Consider the following 19,793-nt stretch of genomic DNA (forward strand, 5'->3'; position numbering starts at 1 on the left):
AAAGAGAAAAACACATATGTTTTCTTAATCGTAGAAGAAAATGATGGTGTAATCACAGGTTTTCTGTTTTTGTATCTTTATAGTTTGTCTGTTGCTGTTCTGAGGCCGACCACAAAGTTGTATCATTTTCTCTACTTTTCTGTTTTCCTTCCCTGCTAGTGGGGACAGTTCTGCTATCTTATGCAATGAAGAATGGCAAGGGTTGCCCTGAACCAAACAAGTTGAGGTTATGAGATGATATGAAAGTGGCTAGACCAAAGCTTGTTCACATTTAGCAACATTTAAATTCAAGATTCAAGTTATATGCCATGTAAATTATGTCATGTAAAAAAAAACAGATCACTTTGAAATCCCAAGGTCCTCTAGGATCCTATTCCTTAAAGGCCCTGCGGAATTGTCTTCCTCATTCCATTTAGGAATGCTGAATATGGTATCCTCCAAAAAATCCCATCAGTATTATATTGAGGATCTGCCTGAAGGGTTACTCAAAAGCAATACAAGATGACAGGTCCCAGGCCTGTCAAGTGAGGGTCCAACCTGAGCCAGATCCTTTTAGACAGCACAATGTGGTTTCACTAGACAAGGGGCAGGCAAACTTTTTGGCCTGAGGGCTGCACTGGGTTTCCAAAATTGTATGGAGGGCTGGTTAGCGGAAGCTGTGCCTCCCCAAACAGCCAGGCGTGGCCCAGCCCCTGCCCCCTATCCGACCCCTCCTGCTTCTTGCCCCCTGATGGCCTCCCTGGGACTCCTGCTCCATCCAACCCCCCCATTCCCTGTCCTCTGACAGCCCCTGGAACCCCCATCCCTGACTGCCCCCCGCCACCCCATCCAACCCCTCCTCTCATTCCTGACTGCCCTCCCCCCCCCCGGGACCCCTTCTCCCTAACTACCACCGGAACCCCTGCCCCTGACTGCCCCCCGCCACCCCATCCAACCCCCCCCTCATTCCTGACTGCCCCCCGGGGACTCCTGCCCCCATTCAACCCCCCTGTTGCCCACCCTCTGACTGCCCCGAACCCTATCCAGACCCCTGCCCCCTGACCACCACCCCAAACTCCCCTGCCCTCTATCCCCTGCTCCCTGTCCCCTTTCCGCACAGCCTGGAGCACCGGTGGCTGGCGGCGCTACAGCTGCGCCGCCCAGAGCACCAGGACAGGCAGCCGTGCCGCCCGGCTGGAGCCTGCTATGCCACCGCGCAGCACAGAGCACCGGATCAGGCAGGGCTCTGCAGCTGTGCTGCCCCAGGAACTCATAGCCCCGCTGCCCAGAGCATTGCGCCGGTGGCGGAGCGAGCTGAGGCTGCGGGGGAGAGGGAACCGCAGGGGAGGGGCTGGGGGCTAGCCTCCTGGGCCAGGAGCTCAGGGGCTGGGCAGGAAGGTCCTGCGGGCCGTAGTTTGCCCACCTCTGCACTAGACAGTCTTTTGAATAACTTTTAACCATAATCACAGGATTTCCATAGTAGTCTAAAGCCACACATTTTTGAGTACAGTTCTAACAAACTTAGTTTAGAATCAGAATTCTAGTATATGTGAGCAGTGATCTCTAAATATCTTTTCTCTGCAGTCTTTACAAGGCTCTCAGCCATCATCTTTAGGAATAACAAAGATAAACTCAGAAAATGTACGTATGCATATACTGTGGTTATGTGATCTTCTCATTCTTTGATGTTCTAGTTAACTTTTTTTTTTTTTTTTTTTGGTAGGGAGAAGTGCCTGATGGTTCACAACTTGTAAGTATTGTTTTATATATGTAAATTGCAAATATTAAAACATCTGACTTGGTTTAGCTTCAACTTCCAGCCATTTTAATCATGTTATATCTTTCTCTGCTAAATCGAAGAGCCCATTATTCAATATTGTTCCCCATGTAGGTGCTTATAGGCTGTAATCAAGTCCTGACCTGAAACTATTTGCAAATTTGACACACATAGTTTTGGCCATTCTTAAAACGACCAGATGAGTACGTGTCTCCCCTCCCCCCGCTTTAACATTTAGCCCAGTGGGTAAGGGCACTCACCTGGGATGGGGTAGACCCAGGTTTAAATCCCTGCTGTGGAACAGATCCAGAATGGACTTTTTCAAATCACTGAAAATTCTGAAAAATTTGGTTTGACCCAAAACTGATTTTGTTTTTTATTGAACTGCCACTGAACCAAAAAATTCAGTTTTGGCGGCATAAGTGGCAGTGTGCACAGCGCTATGTTGGCAGGAGAGCTTCCCCCACTGACATAGTTACTGCCACTCGTTGAGGTGATTTTAATATGTCGATGGGAGAGCTCTCTCTCGTCAGCATAGAGCAGCTACACAAGCGATCTTACTGTGGCACAGCTGTATGGGTACAGCTGTGCTGCTGTAAGCTTGCTAGTGTAGGCATGGCCTGAATTAATGGGTGAAATTTTAATCCTGTGCACAAAAACTTATCTAAAAGGCAGATAAGCTTGCTCAAGTGCAGATTCCCACCACAGCTCCAACCCTTAAAAGCGAGGAAATATGGATTTAAAGGGAATACCCTGCTACACACTCCTGAAATCAATCATTGTCAATGGGCTGGTGCCCATCCCAGAGAAGTACCTTCTACTGAAAGAATTGTACACACTACACTCCGTACATTCATCTTACTTGCACAAATCCTTAATTCTGATATCAGCAACAATGGCCTGTGCCTGGAACATGTCCAGGGCCCAGACTGCTGGAGGAATAATAGTATATTAAGGAGTTCCTGTACATCATGAGGGCTGTAGGCGTAAGGGCTCTGCATGGAGAGGAGTTGCAAGATTCTCACCTAATCACGTGCTTCCAGAAGCTGGGGTTTTAATAGTCATGTCAAATATCATGAGACTCGTGATAAAATCATGAGAGTTGGCAACACTGCTGGCACTAAAGTCCCTTTAAATTGAGCCAGAGAAGCCTTTGAAACACTGATTCCAGCTTAGATAAGTTTTTAGCCTGTGAATTTAATATCACTCCTTTGACACGCACACCCTGTACCTGCAGGCTCATCATCTCAGGGACTGTCCACACCAGGACAGGGGGCTGATTGCAGAATCAGAGGCCTATTGGTACATTTTTCACAACTCCAGGGCTGTAATGTTAACAATAGGCTTGTTCCAGCTCAGTAAACAGCACAAGTCAGTTCCAGGAAGGGAAACACCCAGTTGCTGCTGCAGGCAGGACATATTTCTGAGCTCAGGAAAGTGAAACTTACTCTGTTGCACTGTCCAGTGGTAGCCATGGCTGCAGAAAACCCTAGGGAAAGTCTTCTGGATGAAGCTACATGTACCATCTGTCTGGAGTATTTTAAAGACCCATTTGTTATCCAAAAGATTTTAAAAATTAAGTATAAATACTAAATGAAAGATCCTGGAATGAACATGCCTATTTGCCTTCCCACCCATAACTATATCATCCCAGTGGTGGGTGAAGATAATTTATTAAAAGACATGGAAAATTTGAAAAAGACACAAGTAGACATGTTCAGATTACTTAAAAAATAGTTTCTGCTTTTGTATCAGCAGGGAGGTGACTGATGGGGGTCATCAGAATGTATGTTTAAAGCCACAGGCTATAACTCTGAGCACGGTTGCCTTTTCAGGTGGTTCCTTACATTGCAAGGCTTAATTCTGCACTTCGTCCTGGGCGGACAGTTGCCATCAAAGGAGAAGTGAATAAAAACCCAAACAGGTCAGTAAATTGCAGTGCTCTTACATCCTAGTAGGAGATCAAATTGTAACATGTAATACTGTAATTGTTCATTACTACTGTTTTTAATATCTGAGTTACTCTGTCATAAAGTCTGATTCTTCCCTACTTGCTGCACCTGCCCAGAGGGGACACATCCTCAATCCTACCTCAGGCTGACCATCTGAAGAGATCTGGATGCAGTTCTCTCAGGAGCCTATCAGCACTGCTCCTGAGTCAGCTTAAAGTTCTACACTGACAAGTGACTGTTTAAAAAAAAAAAAAAAAATTTTTTTTTTTTTTTTTTATACTTAGCAGATCTGCACCCTGTGTCTATTCAGGGCCATAGCTGTTCAGTTTAAAGCATATGTTCAGCTCTACAAAACCATCACAGTTGTGTAACATGTTGACAAAACTTATCAACCAACCAAATATGAATGATGGAAAGTACAGTCTTCATGCAGCCCTATTCTACACATGTTCATGATGCTTCAGTTGTAACACCTCACCTTCCATGGCAGATTACTTCAGACAGATCCAGGAGCTGATGAAATGCATCGCTGATTCAGTGCATCCAATCACCTTAGAAGAGTTCCAGGATTCCCATAATAAATTCCTGGACATTTTCCATACTTATTCCACATGTGTAGCCCTTCCGATCAATGAAGCTTTATTGGATCCTTCTAAGACCATCTGGCAGACTCCAGTGACAGCACCACCCACTTGTAAAGCATGCTTATAAAAAAAAAAAAAAAAAAAAGCTACATCCCAGCCAGAGACTGAGTTTTTAATTCTCTCATCCTTCACCAAACTTGGATAGTGGAAGCGGTTAATAAGTGCGATAGCCAACACTATGCTAAATCTCCTTACAATAAGGATCAGAAGAAGCTCGACCTCTTCGGTTGTAAGGATTACTCTTCAGCAAACAATCAGGCACTTATGTCAAGCTATGACTATTCGAACGACAATAAATTTAACACCTTTACTGAATATCTATGAGAGGCGCATTGTGAGCAATTCAAGACCATCAGCCAGGAGGGTCAGCTCTTAGTGAGAACATCATTGCAAGCCTCCGTAGATGCAACTGATACTGCTGCATGGTCCATTTCCACTGTGATCATGATGCAACGAGCAACCTAGCTCCAGTTGTCAGGCTTCCCTATGGAGGTACTGTAGATAATACCCTTGAGGACCTTCCTTTGGATGGTCACATATTGTTTTTTGGAGTCTACCAACTACTTCCTTCACACCTTGAAAGACTTGAAGGCTACTCTTAGATCCACTGGGATCTATACGCCTGCAAACAAAAAGTTTAGCTAGTCTCAGACATCAGATATCTCACCCAGCTCATTTTTCTAGCTTCTGTAGTTCACCTAAACTCTCAGCCAAGAGCCCTGGATACTCAAAAAAGAAGACTGCTGCTGCCATAGCTACTTCATCCCAGCTACCCTGTCATGCAAGCATCAGTTTTGATGGCTTGGTCAAGAGTCTAAACCACTCACTCCACAGAGATTTACTGCAGCATTATTCCATCCTCCTTGCCCCTTTTGGATACCATCTCTCCCAATTTCAATCTGCATGGGAGAACAGAACATCTGACATATGGGTTCTGGAGGTCTTAACATTGGGGTTATTCCATCAATGTCATGTCCATCCCTCCCTCCCGCCCTCCTTCCCCATCCCTCTTCAGGGACCCATCTCATGATCAGTTCCTGAGTCAGGAAGTTGCTTCTTTCCTATGCATAGGAGCCGTAGAACCAGTTCCACTTCAGCACAGGGGGGAAAGGGTTTTATTCCAAGTACTTTCTTGTCCCCAAAAAGAATGGGGGATGAAGGCCAATATTAGCAGAAACAACAGAAATTCAAGATGGTGATCATTGCAGGTATAACTCCCTCTCTAGATTCCAGGGATGGGTTTGCATATCTCAACCTTCAGGACACACATTTCCACATTGCAATTCACCCCTCTCACAATAGGTTCCTTTGATTTACAGTCAACCACAACTGCTTCCAATACAGCATGCTCCCTTCTAGCCTCTCCTGTGCACCCAGGGTATTCTCAAAGGCCCTGGCAGTTGTGGCTGCTCCTCTATGTCCTTTAGGCATAACTGTCTTCTCTTATCTCGATAGGAATCAGCCCGAGTAGACAACCAGGAGGTTCTATTGGCCGTACAAATGACAAAGTCCTTGCTTCACATTTACGGCCTCCAGATCAGTCTCAAAAAGATCGTTTTGATCCAGGTTCAACAGATTTCATAGGAGCCTCTCTAAAGGTTGCTATAGCTGTGGACAGGTTTGTGACTCTACAGAATCTTATTGCTAAAATTTCGTCAAGGAACTGTCTTCAGCTGTCGGGTTATATGGCAGCATGTGTCTTCATGACCCAGCATGCCAAATTACCTCTCCGGTGTTTCCAGGGATGGCTCAGGACAGTCTACAGACCAATAAGCAGTCTCAACAGACAGGTCTCCATTCCCCATTGGGTTCTGGACTTGCTCAGTTGGTGGAAGAACACCTTCAAAGTCTGTGTAGAATTCTCTTCTTTCAAGCTCTTCCAACTGCCATCATCATTTCAGACTCATCCCTTTTGGGATGGGGAAAGCATGTTGGCACTCACATCATCCAGGGCAAATGGTCTTCACAAGAGTCTTCTGCATATCAACATTCTGGAGTTGAGGGAAGTCAGCTTGCATCCACTTTTGCCATTGATCCAAGCCAAATCCATCAAGATCATGGCAATGTGGCCTGCATGTTCTACATCAATCATCAGGGTGGAGCACACTCCTCCTCACTCTGTGCTGAAGTAATAAAACTCTGGAGTTGGTGTGTGGCCACCCAGATATTCTTCTCAGCTTCTTACCTTCTGGGTATATAGAACACCATGGCTGACGATCTCAACAGGCACCTCTCCCAGAATTATGAGTGGGAATTGGATTTTTGAGTCCTCAACAGCATATTTCTAACCTGGGGATTTCCAGAAGTTGAACTTCTTGCCAATGCAACCAAAGCAAATTGAAAGAAGTTTTGCTCAAGAGTGGGTCTTGATCCTCAATCTCTAGATGCCTTCCTTATTTCATGGACAAAAGGCTTTCTTTATGCTTATCCACCAGTGTCGTTGTTCTTGAAAGTTCTCAACAAGATCAAGCAGGACAAGCACAAGGTCATTTTGACTGCACCAACTTGGCCAAGACCAGTTTGTTATCCTTGTTTCATTTGATTTACTTCTCGCCCACTGTGGCAACTTCCAATCGGTTCCCATCTGTTATTGCAGGATGCTGGTCAGACCCTTCATCCCAAGCTGGAAGTTCTGTGGCTCCAGGCATGGCTCCTTGATGGTTCTTGGAGTTAGACATGTCCTGTTCAACATGTGCTGTTAAACAGTAGAAAGGAGTCCATGTGACATACTTAACTTCAGAAGGGAAGGAGATATACCTCTGGTGTACCTGCTCTTCTTTCCACTGTCCTAGACTACCTGTTGGAATTTTAAAAAAATCAGTTCTTACTAGGAGTTCTGTTAAAGGATGATCTCTACCACAGATTTACATATGGGCCCTGAGAGGACTCTGGAGTCCGATTCTGGAACCACAGATCCGACCACAGTAGGTACAGATATATTTCCGGGTGGGTCAGCTGCCTGCTGGAAGAAAGTTCTTTCAAAGTACACTTGGTGACTATGACAGCCTTTCATTTACTGGTAGAAGGCTTTTCGGTTTTTGCTCACTCTGTGTCAAGATTGCTTGCTGAGGTCTGATGAATCTTTTTCCACAAATTAGAAATCATACTCCTATATGGGACTTGAACCTTGTGCTTATGCCTTATGAAACACTGCTTTGAACCATTAAGTATATGTTCGTTGCTTGAACTATCAATGAAAATAGCTTTCTTGGTGATCATCACTTCTGCCAGGAGGATTGGAGAACTGGGGGCTTTAATGGCAGATCCCCTCTCCCCCCCATTTACAGTGTTCTTCAAGGAAAAGGTCTTGTTGTGACCACATCCTATGTTTTTACCTCAAGTGTTGGCTGAATTTCATATCATCAACCAGACCATTCATCTCCTGTTTTGTTCCCCCTACCCCCACCGAAACTGCATCAGACAAGGAAAGAAGCTGCCTTCCACACCCTGGATGTCAGAAGGGTATTAGCCTTCTATTTGGACAGAACTAAACCATTCAAAGTGTCGCACACTCTTTGTGGATCCTTTAGATCTTTCTGCAATTGAAACAATCTCCATCCAGACTTCCAAGATGGATCTTTGGGTGTATCATTTCATGTTATGACTCAGCATTCAGTCTCCTTGTAGAATTTTAGCCCATTCTATAAGGTTGCAATCTACTTCCATGGCATTACTCAAGAATGTTCCAGTTACTGAAATTAGCAGAGCTGCAACCTGGACCTCAGTACATACTTTCTCAAATTACTGTGCTTTGGTTCATGCCTCTAGAGTTGATGTTGCAGTTGGCAATGCAGTTTTGTCTTCAGTATTAGACTTTATTCCAAAGATCACTTCTCCCTTCAGGAATACTGCTCTGGATCACCTTCAGAGGGGCACCCATACGGACACTACTCAAAGGAGGAGAGGTTACTCACGTTGTATAGTAACTGGTGTTTGAGATGTGTCCCCCTATGGGTGCTCCACTTCAGGTGCACATGAACCCTCCTTCCCCATTGCTTTGGAGTTTCCTCTGCTGGACTTTGTGGTAGAGAAGGAACTAAGGGGGTTCACCCACGCAGCCCTGTATATTCTTAGTATGGGGCATGAGGCTGCATGGAGGGCGCATGCATGGGCCTAATGGGCACTGGTACCGACGATCTCCGAGCAAAAGTGCAGGAGGTGCATCCGCACCTTAAGTGGACCACCCATAGGGATACATATCTTGAAGAACTCCAGTTACTGCACAAGGTGAATAATCTCACCTTTTGTGTTAGGATTAGGCATGGAATATTTCAACCAAACTGAATATTTCAGAATGGAGAATGAAAACAGAGAGCTATATTGGGAGTGTCTCAGTTTAGCCTTAATTTATAACACACAATATCAAACCAATGCTACGCATCACGTTACTAACAATGTAAGACTCACATGTGCGCTTGCTGGATTTAGCATTGAACAATTCTTCCTGTCACAGGAAACAAATTTTCAGTGTGATGCTATGGACACTATGATAGAAGACACACAAACGTGCTCTTTTAAAAATGATCCACAATAAAAGATGAGCAGCAGGAAAAAGGAACACTGAACTAAGAGAAAAATGTGAGGGTCCAATCCAGCAAACAATTACGTACATGTGTAGTGACTCTTGCAGGATTGAGGCACTAGATTTGCAATCTTTCCAACTAGGGCTTATGTCAAGGTAGGTATTTTTTGATTTAACAATTTTGATGCTTGCTAAGTTCCTAATGAGCTAACAACTGTGTGTGTGTGTGTGTGTGTGTGTGTGTGTGTGTGTGTGTGTGTATGTATATATATATCTTTTCTTATAGTTTAAGTATTTGGTTTATTGTAATAGGTTTATAAATTTATACTAAAGTAAGTTCGACTGTAATGCAAGGGACCTACAGGCCATATCCTGTATGTTGAGCTAAGGCAAAGTTAGCATATCTCTGTCTGGAACCTTTCACCCAGATAGCAAAGTCAACACACACACACATATGTGTGGGACCTTGAACTTAGATAGATAGATAATGGTAAAATGGCATAGGGGGTTTCCAAGTCTGTACGCTCAAACTTAACAGGCACACCACAAGGAAAGAACCAAAATAATTGGGAGAACAAAAATAACGTGTGTATAATCTTAATGTCATTAATATGTACGTACATGTCATCAATATGTACAAACATACTAGCCTATGGAGTAAGTGTACCTTACATTTTTTGTGGGTAAAAAATAAAGTTTGGGCATAAAAGAGGGTTCAGACACCTGTGCCCTATACAAAAGGGGCTTGCTAAAAGGCCTGTACTTGTTTTTCTTAAACTTTCTAAGTTCCAAGGGGACTAGGCTAAGCTTGGTTTCCCTAAGCTTTTGTTCTTAGTTTTGTTTATTAGGTTTTAAGTTTGTTAGTTAAATAAACTCTAAGTTAGCTTCGATAGCTCTTAGCTCTAGCTTCTTCTAAGCTTTGCACCTCTCACTCAAGAATTATGGAACCTGAACCGCCAAAGGCGAGGCTGGTCCTGTGTCTCTCACCACCAGGTTATCAAGAAAGGGTGTAAGGCTATTCATCAAAGCTTTGTAGCATACAATACCATAATACTATATGTATCTTTTAAAGAGCAGTAATACAATTGTAATTTTGTAACTCTAATTATTTTACCATTTAATTAAAACTTCATTTATCTTAACAACAAGTCTTTAAGGCTATATCTGTCTCAGTGTGAGCTTCCTGTCTTACCCCCAAGGGTCCTTTGTAAATTCTGTAAAGCCTAATTCGGAACAAAAACCTTAATATCTTCTAATCAAACAAATTGGCGAGCCTAAAACCCATACTATCCAAATTAATATTATTAACCTCCTAAATCAGGCAAGAGACTGGTGAGCCAGCCAGGAGACTCAAGGTATGTGTGACAGGGATTTTCAGGGATTCCAGGCATCTTTAGACCCTTGAGAATCTCACCTGAGGCATAAGTAAAGAGGTAAAGTTAGAGAGCAAAATTGTGTGTCTTACTCACTCACTCTTAAGAACACAGGAACTTGATTTCCTGTGACTGCTTCTTGGCAGTGATCCCAGTATTTCCTGTTATGTACTGTGGTTTGACTTAGACTTTTAGCTTAGGGGGGTTGAATTTAATCTTGCAAGATAAAGAGTAATAGTGTTATTATTTAAAGTGTTGTGTGTGTTTAAGGGGCTTTGTTGAAGTTTAAAGTTATAAGAAATGGTACCAATAAGATATTAGCAGTAGCATCAGGCTCGCTGACCCACACTAGTGGTGGCGGGGAAGTTGATAAATCTATGCATTAATTGCCGCCGAAAGGCCGCAGTAACTCAGAACTTGTACGGTTCGAGCTACCTTATTTCAGTCCCCTCAGCAATCCCGGGCTGCACCTCTGATCCGTCTGCCTCAGTTTCTCCCAGCTGTTTGGCAGGTCCCAACAGGGGAAAAAGACCTCTCGATCAGCTACAAGCCATCGAGGGAAGAGAGGGGAATGTGCTCCAACCCCTCTATTGTTTACTTGGGACTTATTGAACTAAGTGTAAAAACTGGCGTGGGGTGTTTCCTGTTGTTTCTGTGAAGGGACGCCTTCAGTTTCAGAGTAAAGAACAGCAAAGTGTTCATTATATAGTTTATTACATAGGCTAATCAATAGTGAAGTGAAATTCTTTGTTTTAGAATTGAAATGAGTTCTATGTTACGTGTTAAGATGAGTGGAGCAAGGGCAAAAGTAGAGTCTGTTGGAGTTACCCGCAGTATGGCTTTTAAAAAAACATTGCCAAAAAATACATTCAGGAACATGAAGGAGGTTTAGTACAACTAAGAAATAGCGAAATGATCTCTGAGCATTGTAACCCATGGGGTTTTGTAAGTAAGGTGTTTAATGTAGAAACAGAGCAAAAAAAAAAGCTAAACTGGTGAAGGGAATAGCTGTTAAATGTCTGCTTGTGGCTTGTAGTTCGCTGGGAAAGAAATTAAATAAAAAATGAAAGTTACTCAGAAAAGCCCAGCAAACTTTGAATAAGGGAAAAAAGGTTATTCAAAATTTAACAAATCGGCTACATGTAGTGTCAGAGAAATGGTCAGTACTTTTCCAAAAGAAGCAGGAGTTAAAGAAAAGTTTAAAACGGTGTAGGTACCAGGTACACGAAGCAGGAAAGCAAGCACGTTGTTGGCAGGAGCAAGTGGATGGCAGCTTAAAATCGCTGGACGGCTATAAATCAGACAGTGGTTGGCTGTTGAAAAGAATCGAAGAGTTGGAAAAGATAGATGTGTTAGAGAAGAACAAAAACTCTCCTATCTTATCACTGTCTGATTTATAGCCGTCCAGCGATTTTAAGCTGCACATCCAGTACTGGCATGGTGGAACCGACGAAAATAAAAAACCTGCAGCGCCAATTACTAAAAGTAGGGCAAGAGAGTTAGTTCAGGCTAATACAGTACCTTTAGGAGCGGAGTTGGAAATTGAGTCTCAGGAGCCACAGGAAGAGTCAAAAGAGGAAGTTAGCAGTGCAGAAGCTACTAGCAGTCTGCAGATAGAAAAGGAAAGTCCCAGGATGGCATCACAAAAGGTAAAGTTGAGTGTCATCATAAAAAAAGCAACTAGTAATGTAAAGGATGAGATGAGCAGAGAAAAGGGGGAGAAAATATCTTCTCCTCTCTGTTAATGTTAGGGTTACCATACGTCCGTATTTTCCCAGACATGTCCTGCTTTTTAGTTGTTAATCACCGTCCGGGAGGATATTTTTAAATATATATAAACGTCTGGAAAATACGGAGGTATGATAACCCTATCCACTGCCCCCTCTCCTCTTGGGGTGTCAGCTTGCTGCAGCCTGCGGATTGCAAAACCCCTCCCCCCGTGCTGCTGCAACCCCGCGCCTGTGGTGGCGTCTCTGCAGGCAGCTGCAGGGGACCCGCGGCCGCTTCTCCCTCCTCCGAGCATTCCCTGCGGCTCTGGCAGAGCCTCAGTCTCCCCCCTCCATCCCGGCCGTGCAAGGAGCACCCCCGCCAGCGGTCCGTGCAGCCGGGGCTGCCTCCCCCCCTCCCCCCACGGAGCCGCTGCCGGGTCCCGGCGCAGGGGAAAGTTTCTCGGCACGCGGTGGCGGCTCCCGGGAGCCCAAGCTCCCCCACCCGGGAAGGGCTGCACGGGGGAAGCGCCCGGCCGGGGGCGCAGGGACTGGAGAGCGGTGGGAGCCCGGGGAGGAAGCGGCTGTTTCGGGTGGCTGGGAGGGAGGGGGAATGTGGTGAGCTCAGGGGAGGAGTCGGGGCTGGGATTCGGGGAAGGGGGCCAATAGGGCAGAGGGGGCGGAGTTGGGACAGGGACTTTGGGTGGGGAAGGGGCGGAGTTGGGGCAGGGCCAGGGGCCCCGTGGAGTGTCCTCCTTTTTCAGTGTACAAATATGGTAACCCTAGTTAATGTCCACCCCTGATAGTGAAGAGAGAGTGCCTTTAGAGACTGTAATTGTTCAGGGACTAAAAGATGCGGTGTCACAAGTGACACAAGTAGCTAGTGCCTGTGATGTAGTAATCTCTAGGTTACAACAAAGAGAGATACAACAACCAAGGAATGCAATTCCTTCTCCTCCACACAATGTTATATTGCGACCATATAAATCAGAAGACCCAGCCCCTTTGGGTGAACACTTACTGGCATTTGGGCGATCATCAGCATTGCCTAGGTCCCTAAAATTCTGTGCACCCTCTACACCCGCTTGGTACATGCTAGTATCACCTGGTGTACCAGTAAAACACCCTACTACACCAGATCTTAATGGACTAAAAAAATGTCCTGCGTCAGTGTGGAGATGCCTTAAGTGTAGAACAGAGGTTTTATGGAAAGTTACCCTGCTTATTAAGGATTATTCCCAAAGAAAAGTTCTAATAGCTTTGATTTAAAAAAAAAAATGTAAATTTGGGTAGAAAAAGTCAAAACATAAAAATTAGATTCAAACTCAAATAAAAGCTCAAATCCCAATCCGGATAAAAACCCCTCAGATTCTACTTCTGATTGCCCTGTAGTAGTTGGATTGCTCACCACAACGCCCATAATACAAAAAGTTATTAATCAGGTTCGGTTTATGCATATTCCTGTAGTGTTAAATTTGTCTAGGTGGTATCTAAAATTTTTTAGCTATTGTCAGCATACCAAAGTGGCTTCCTTTTTCTCAGTATAACTTGTAAATAAAATTGCAGCCTATCAACAAGTTCAAAATATTGTTCTGTTGGGGATGAATAATAAAATCCATAAACCACACACTTCTAGAAAAAAGTATAACTTAAATCTTCTTAAAAGTTTAGAATCCCTAACAGAACTATTTGGTTTAAAAGTGTCAATTTAAAACCAAGCGAATATTAAAAAAATTCACAAACATATAAATTATGTTACCAAAAAAAGCCAACCAAGTGGTCAATCCAATGTTACAAAAAATAAAAAAATTATCACAAAAAAAGCAATGTACTGTTTATAATATGCATAACATAACCCAACTATTTAATAAAACCCAACGTAAAATTAATCAGCTAATCCCTTTAAACAATCAGCACAAAAATCAACATTTAAGGAAAATTATATGCTCCGATATAAAAAATACATTGTAAATGCAATCATTAATACATTACAATCCTTAAAATTAAAAAAGGTTCCTAACTTAATTAAAAATAAGCAATTGTTAAGTTGGTACTGTCACAAATGTTTTCAAAGGCTAAAAAAAAAAAATAAAAAAAATCCACGTTTAAATTCATGCCAGCATTTATCAGTGTGTGCTATTAAAAATAAAATAAAATCTATAACACCTCACCCCAACCAAAATGGTTGTTCTCTTTCTAAAAATTGTATAATGGCACACTCCTTGTATGTCTCATTACCAGTATTTAACCCAAACAAAAATGTGTACAGGCAACTGGTAGTTGTCCATTCTATAGGTCACCTCAAAGGCGACATCTACAGGGAACGTGTAAAGGCACCTCCGTTGGTGGTCTATCACACTCCAACTGAAACCTAAAAAGTACCACAAATAGTCTGTTGCTCTAAAAAAGGGTCTCAGTATATTTGTAGGTGTAACGTGTTTAAAACAAACACTATTCTGTATAACCTGCAAAAAATAAAAAAAAAAAAATAAAAAAATTACAAAATTCATCATCATGCCTAGTAAGGCTAACCAAGTAAAAAACTCCAATAAAAAGGGTAACCTATGCTAAAAATAGCCAATTTTGCTTGGTTACCAATCAAAAGAGGTACCAATATGTTCCCTTAAAGTGTCCTGTCACAAAACCAAATTTTTGTTTTACTCCAAAGCAACCCATTTTAATAAAAAAAAAAAAATCAAGCTGTTTCCCCTATTCCCACTTTTAAAAACATTACCATTATCCAGTCCAACCCAGCCTATCAAAATTTAACTATCCAAAGTACATCCACCTTTCTTGTCTACATTCCCCCACTAGGGTTACAGTTAAAGTCATTATTGGCCCGTAAAAAAACCCACCTCATACAAATTACTAACAATATAGACAAAGCCAAACAAGCTATTACCCAGTTAATAAATAAGGGTAATAAGACTGCAACAATTCCCAGGAAAAAATTTAAATAAAAAAAATGGGTTATTATCCAAAAAAATTGCAATTGGAAGTAATTTCCTTATTTTAAAATGCCTGCAGTATAAATCCAACAGTTCCAAGCAAAAACCTCAACGGCCACCAAATGTTAAAAATAAGAAATAGGTATACATGGTGCCCACTCCAAAAACGTGCCAGAGTCCAAAATACCATCTTTATAAAAATGGCGTTAAAACTGTCCCCACAAATACTTCACCACCTACATCCATACCTATGTAACGGGGTTCATTGCAAACCACCCCGTCAAAGGGGGGCGTGTAGCCTATAGGATTAACCTGCTTGCTTGCAAATATGTATCTTTTCTTATAGTTTTAGTATTTGGTTTATAAATTTATATTGAAGTAAGTTCGGCTGTAATGCAAGGGACCTACAGGCCATATCCTGTATGTTGAGCTAAGGCAAAGTTAGCATATCTATGTCTGGGACCTTTCACCTAGATAGCAAAGTACACACACATGCGCACGTGTGTGGGACCTTTCACCTAGATAGATAATGGTAAAATGGCTCAGGGGGTTTCCAAGTCTGCACTCTGTCTGGGATGTATGTGCTGTCTCTTGCTATGGGTAATCTTAAAATGTTTTTCAGCTTTGCTGTTAATCTAAAATCAAGTGACTCAAAGGATATTGCACTGCATCTGAATCCCCGAATGAAAACAAAAGTTTTCGTGAGAAATTCCTATCTTTCTGATAGCTGGGGAGAAGAAGAAAAAGATGTCACTAATTTCCCTTTCAGCCCAGGAATGTACTTTGAGGTAAGGTTGCATGAATTAGGATGAAAAAAACCAAACAATGCCTGTGTATTAATGAATGGAAATAGTTAAATGATAGCCTTTTTATCTCATGTAGTTTGCGTGAGTTAAGAGTCAGGGACATTAACTTTCTTAAATGTGAGAGTAACTGTTTGGGACTGAATCTAAAAAAGCAGCTATTAAAGTTAAACTTGATTCAAAGTATGTCATTGCTGTGAAAAAAACCACTTCTATTCAATCCCCTTCTCTTTTCTACTTTGAACAAGTGAAAGTGCCTGAATTAGCCTTTAACTGTTGCAAGTGATATTTTCAGTAAACTATGCTCTATGTCCAAGCTGGGTTCTTTCCCTTGCAGTCTTAATAAAGTAAACAAAATTTTTTTTTTTTTTTTTTTAGTAAGGTCCTACACTTAAGAGCAGAAGCTAGGTTTGTCTGATTCTGAATTAGACCACCAGAATCTTCATGTTAATCAAATTAAAACTTAAACTGAAAACCTGTTGTGTTCCTGTTTTTGCTTTCAGTTGTTAATTTTCTGTGATGTTCGTCAGTACAAGGTTGCTGTAAATGGTGTGCACATCCTGGAGTACAAGCATCGATTTAAACAGCTTGAAAAGATCAACATATTGGAGATTACTGGAGACATTCAGTTACTGGATGTGAGGAGCTCATAGCATCATATTCTTCCACCCTATGTTAACCCTCTGTTGCCTTCTACTCAAGTACAAACTGGTATTGAATAACCCAGATCCTTGTCCCATTTATCCAAGTTTCTGTATTGGTGCTTATCACAAAGTTGAGCCCCAGAAGTCAAAATCCTATTAGATTAGATCTTCCCCAGTTTTCAGTATCTTGGCAAACTAAAGTCACATTATCTGCTTCAGTAGGCATAGATCTCCTGTTATATGAAGAATTAAATTACTGTACCTAGCAATATAAAGATTTGCTTTATAGTATTAGAATAACTGCAAAATATTTTGTAAATAAAAACACAGAATGCTGTACTATGGAATGCTAATAACTATAAATTCAATATTGTCTGTTGATAAGAGCTGGACTGAAATATGATCTGTGTATCTGAAAATGGACTGTCAACCTCTTAAGGGATCTAATCAAGTTCTAAGTATATTTTAACCCTTATTGTTTATAAGCAAAGTTAAATGGGAATTACATAAGGAAAGAATATACTCTAATTTTAGGGAGAGCACATCTGCAGTCTCATTGCTTTACTCTGGTTTTTATGTTAATATAACTTGAAATTAGTTATATTAACCAGGGTAAACCTAGAATAATGCTATGATGAATCAGAACCCTGCTATATTAAACTAGTGAATGTTAGTGTTAGCTCTGTATCTTGAAAAGGTATTTCAGCCCTAAACCTAAAACATCTAACTGAAGTTACCTCTCAGCATGTCAGCTGTAATTTTTTGAAAACAAAACTAAAACCAAAACACCCTCCTTGGGGGCCTAGTGATTTTATTTTTTTATCTATTGCACTGCAGCACAGATGCTATAAGCCACTTCCTTGACTTTCATAGTCACATCAGCTCCTGCTCCTAAGTGGCATAAGTCAAGTCCATAGAAAAACCCCTGGCCATTATGGTGGAATTCAGTAATTTTAGCTGAGATCAAAGTGAAATAACGCTGTCCTCTATTTGGTTGATTTTGCTATCTCTTATCTTGTCAATTTTTGGAGCTGCAGTATTATAGAAGAGATTCTAAAAAAGAGCTCTTATCTTCCTTTTTGATTCAGGTTGCTCAGGAATAGAAGTAGTTATATCTGTGTTATTTAAAGGGTGTGGACCCATGGACGCTATGCATTAAATCTGAGCTCAGAGAACATATTCAACATGTTGATAGTCAAGAGTGTTCACCTACTACCCCATTGACTAAGTTGCACTATAATATGCTATCTGAAACAAACATTTTGTAAAAAATACTGATTAGCATATACATGGACCCCCTGATGCCAACATCATTAACATGTCCCTGAGGAAGTCTTTATATCAGGGGTCGGCAACGTTTGGCACGCGGCTCGCCAGGGTAAGCACCCTAGCGGGCCGGGCCAGTTTATTTACCTGCTGACGCGGCAGGTTCGGCCGATCGCGGCCGTCCCAGGCCAATGGGGGCGGCGGGAAGCGGCGCGGGCCGCAGCTTCCCGCCGCCCCCATTGGCCCGGGACGGCGAACCGCGGTCAGTGGGGGCCGCGATCGGCCGAACCTGCCGCGTCACAGGTAAATAAACTGGCCCGGCCCGCTAGGGTGCTTACCCTGGCGAGCCGCGTGCCAAATGTTGCCGACCCCTGCTTTATATGATGCATTTATAACAGTTTACAAGAAAAAGTCAGTATTGTCTGTGATACCATTTCCCTAGAATATATGTAGGCCATGAAGTTAAAAATGGAAGTGTTCTGATCCAGTATTTCTATAACTTCATGTCCTATCTAGTTATTTGCTAATGGATTTCAGATGTGGCAACTTGGTGTGGGGAATAAAATGTGAAATATAAGTCTTAAAGTCAGTTATTGCAGTTCAAATGTATGATAGATGCCTTAGGAATTAATGAGTTGGCTGCTGTGAAATTGTATAAAGCAAAGACGACTTTCCAAAAATTAAATCTCAATTTTTGTGAGCTATGACTAAGTATTTAATGTTTGTCTTTAAAGCGTATATGAGTTCTAGGTTATCTTTTGATAACTAACCCAATCACTTGCCATATTATGCATATGCTTCAAGCAGCATATGAAACTCTTATTAGTTAAATGTATTAATTTAGGGTATGTCTTTGACTATGCTTATAGACCATTATTAATTTATCTATTTACTGTCCCAGTATGTCATTTGGAAGTGGGGATGACGAGGAAGAAAAGGTGTGCAAAAACGGTTTTGTTATTTAAAAGGTGTGGGCTGATATTTCGTGATTAAGTTTTTCTACAGGCTTAGGGTTATAGAAGCACCAGGAAGTAGTAAAGTTAGCTTTTAGTAATAGTACCTTACTAAAAAAATCAATCACAACAGCCAAAATTCCAGGTAATTTTATGAAATACACTGAAGGGGAGAGGTATAAGATATTTCAGATTTTATTACTGGAGTGGTTTCTAAGTAGTAAGTACTAAAGGGAATGATCTAAGAATAGATAACCTACCCTTTGTTTTCTGCTGCTTAGTGTACTTTAACTATGATCACTGCTACAACCAGGCCCATTTAAAAGTGCCCCTCTCTCCTAGCTCTGTACTTCAGCGTAGCATCGCCAAGAACAATGTGAGAAGAGTTCATACTAGACAGTGTTACACTGGTATGTAATTTAGATTTACCTTTCACTGTTAGTCTTTTAAATAAAAAGTAAATTCCAGCTAAAACATGCTTCTGTAAACAGCCTCCTCACTAAACATTTAACCTCAGCCTAAGAAAAGTTGTTTTTTACAGCACTGGCATTGCCTGGCTATCTAAAGAGCACTATGTAAAGATTATTTTCAGTTAACTTCACTTTTCTCCTAAAGTCCCTGTGTAAGTTTGCAGGATTTACACTACAGAGTGGAAGTCAATGGGAACAAAGTTCTTAATTTCTAAACTCCTTTAAAGTTGGAATCTTGTATAGTCATCCATCTCAAGTACGGTCAACAGCCTTAAATGAGTATTGCTGGCTTCTTCACTTATTTTCCTTCCACAGTTAAAAAGAACAGACAGCAACAGAACAGGTAACATCTGCCCCTTCATCCTTCATGGAAGATTCTGAAACCAAGGTAGTTAAACTAGCACATGTAGACGGAATGCCTGATTTTCACACATGGGTACACACAGTTGTAAGAACCTAATAAATTCACATAACTAGTAACGTGCACATCCCTGTGATGTATCAGACTTATGGCATAATGGTGATTATAGTAATCACTTTTTAAAGCAAAATTAGTGTTTTCTGTAGCTGTTAACCACTACTGTTTGAAGTTATAGGCTGGTATAATTGAGACTCAAATCCCACAGAGCATAAATGATGAGTGATTTTAAACTACTGAGCTAGCTACTGTGAAGAAAACATCTCACAAAACTGTAGCTTCTGTAGTCAGGGACTCTGCTACTAGAAAATGCTTACTGTCACCGTGAATGACTAAAA

General features: G+C 41.8%; 1 protein-coding gene across 2 annotated transcripts in view; it reads left to right on the top strand.

The window, feature by feature from the left end:
- Positions 1-17,092, top strand: part of LGALS8 (galectin 8) — a 28,745-nt gene extending 11,653 nt beyond the window's left edge. For both annotated transcript variants that reach the window (XM_065400805.1, XM_065400806.1), the window contains 5 exons: positions 1,564-1,620; positions 1,703-1,729; positions 3,592-3,680; positions 15,524-15,689; positions 16,208-17,092. In XM_065400805.1, the coding sequence (XP_065256877.1) occupies positions 1,564-1,620; positions 1,703-1,729; positions 3,592-3,680; positions 15,524-15,689; positions 16,208-16,357 (489 nt within the window). In that variant the 3' untranslated portion in view covers positions 16,358-17,092. The remainder of the gene's footprint in view (positions 1-1,563; positions 1,621-1,702; positions 1,730-3,591; positions 3,681-15,523; positions 15,690-16,207) is intronic.
- The last annotated feature ends 2,701 nt before the right edge of the window (positions 17,093-19,793 follow it).

This window comes from Emys orbicularis, chromosome 3 (assembly GCF_028017835.1).
Source record: "Emys orbicularis isolate rEmyOrb1 chromosome 3, rEmyOrb1.hap1, whole genome shotgun sequence".
NCBI lineage: Eukaryota > Metazoa > Chordata > Testudines > Emydidae > Emys > Emys orbicularis.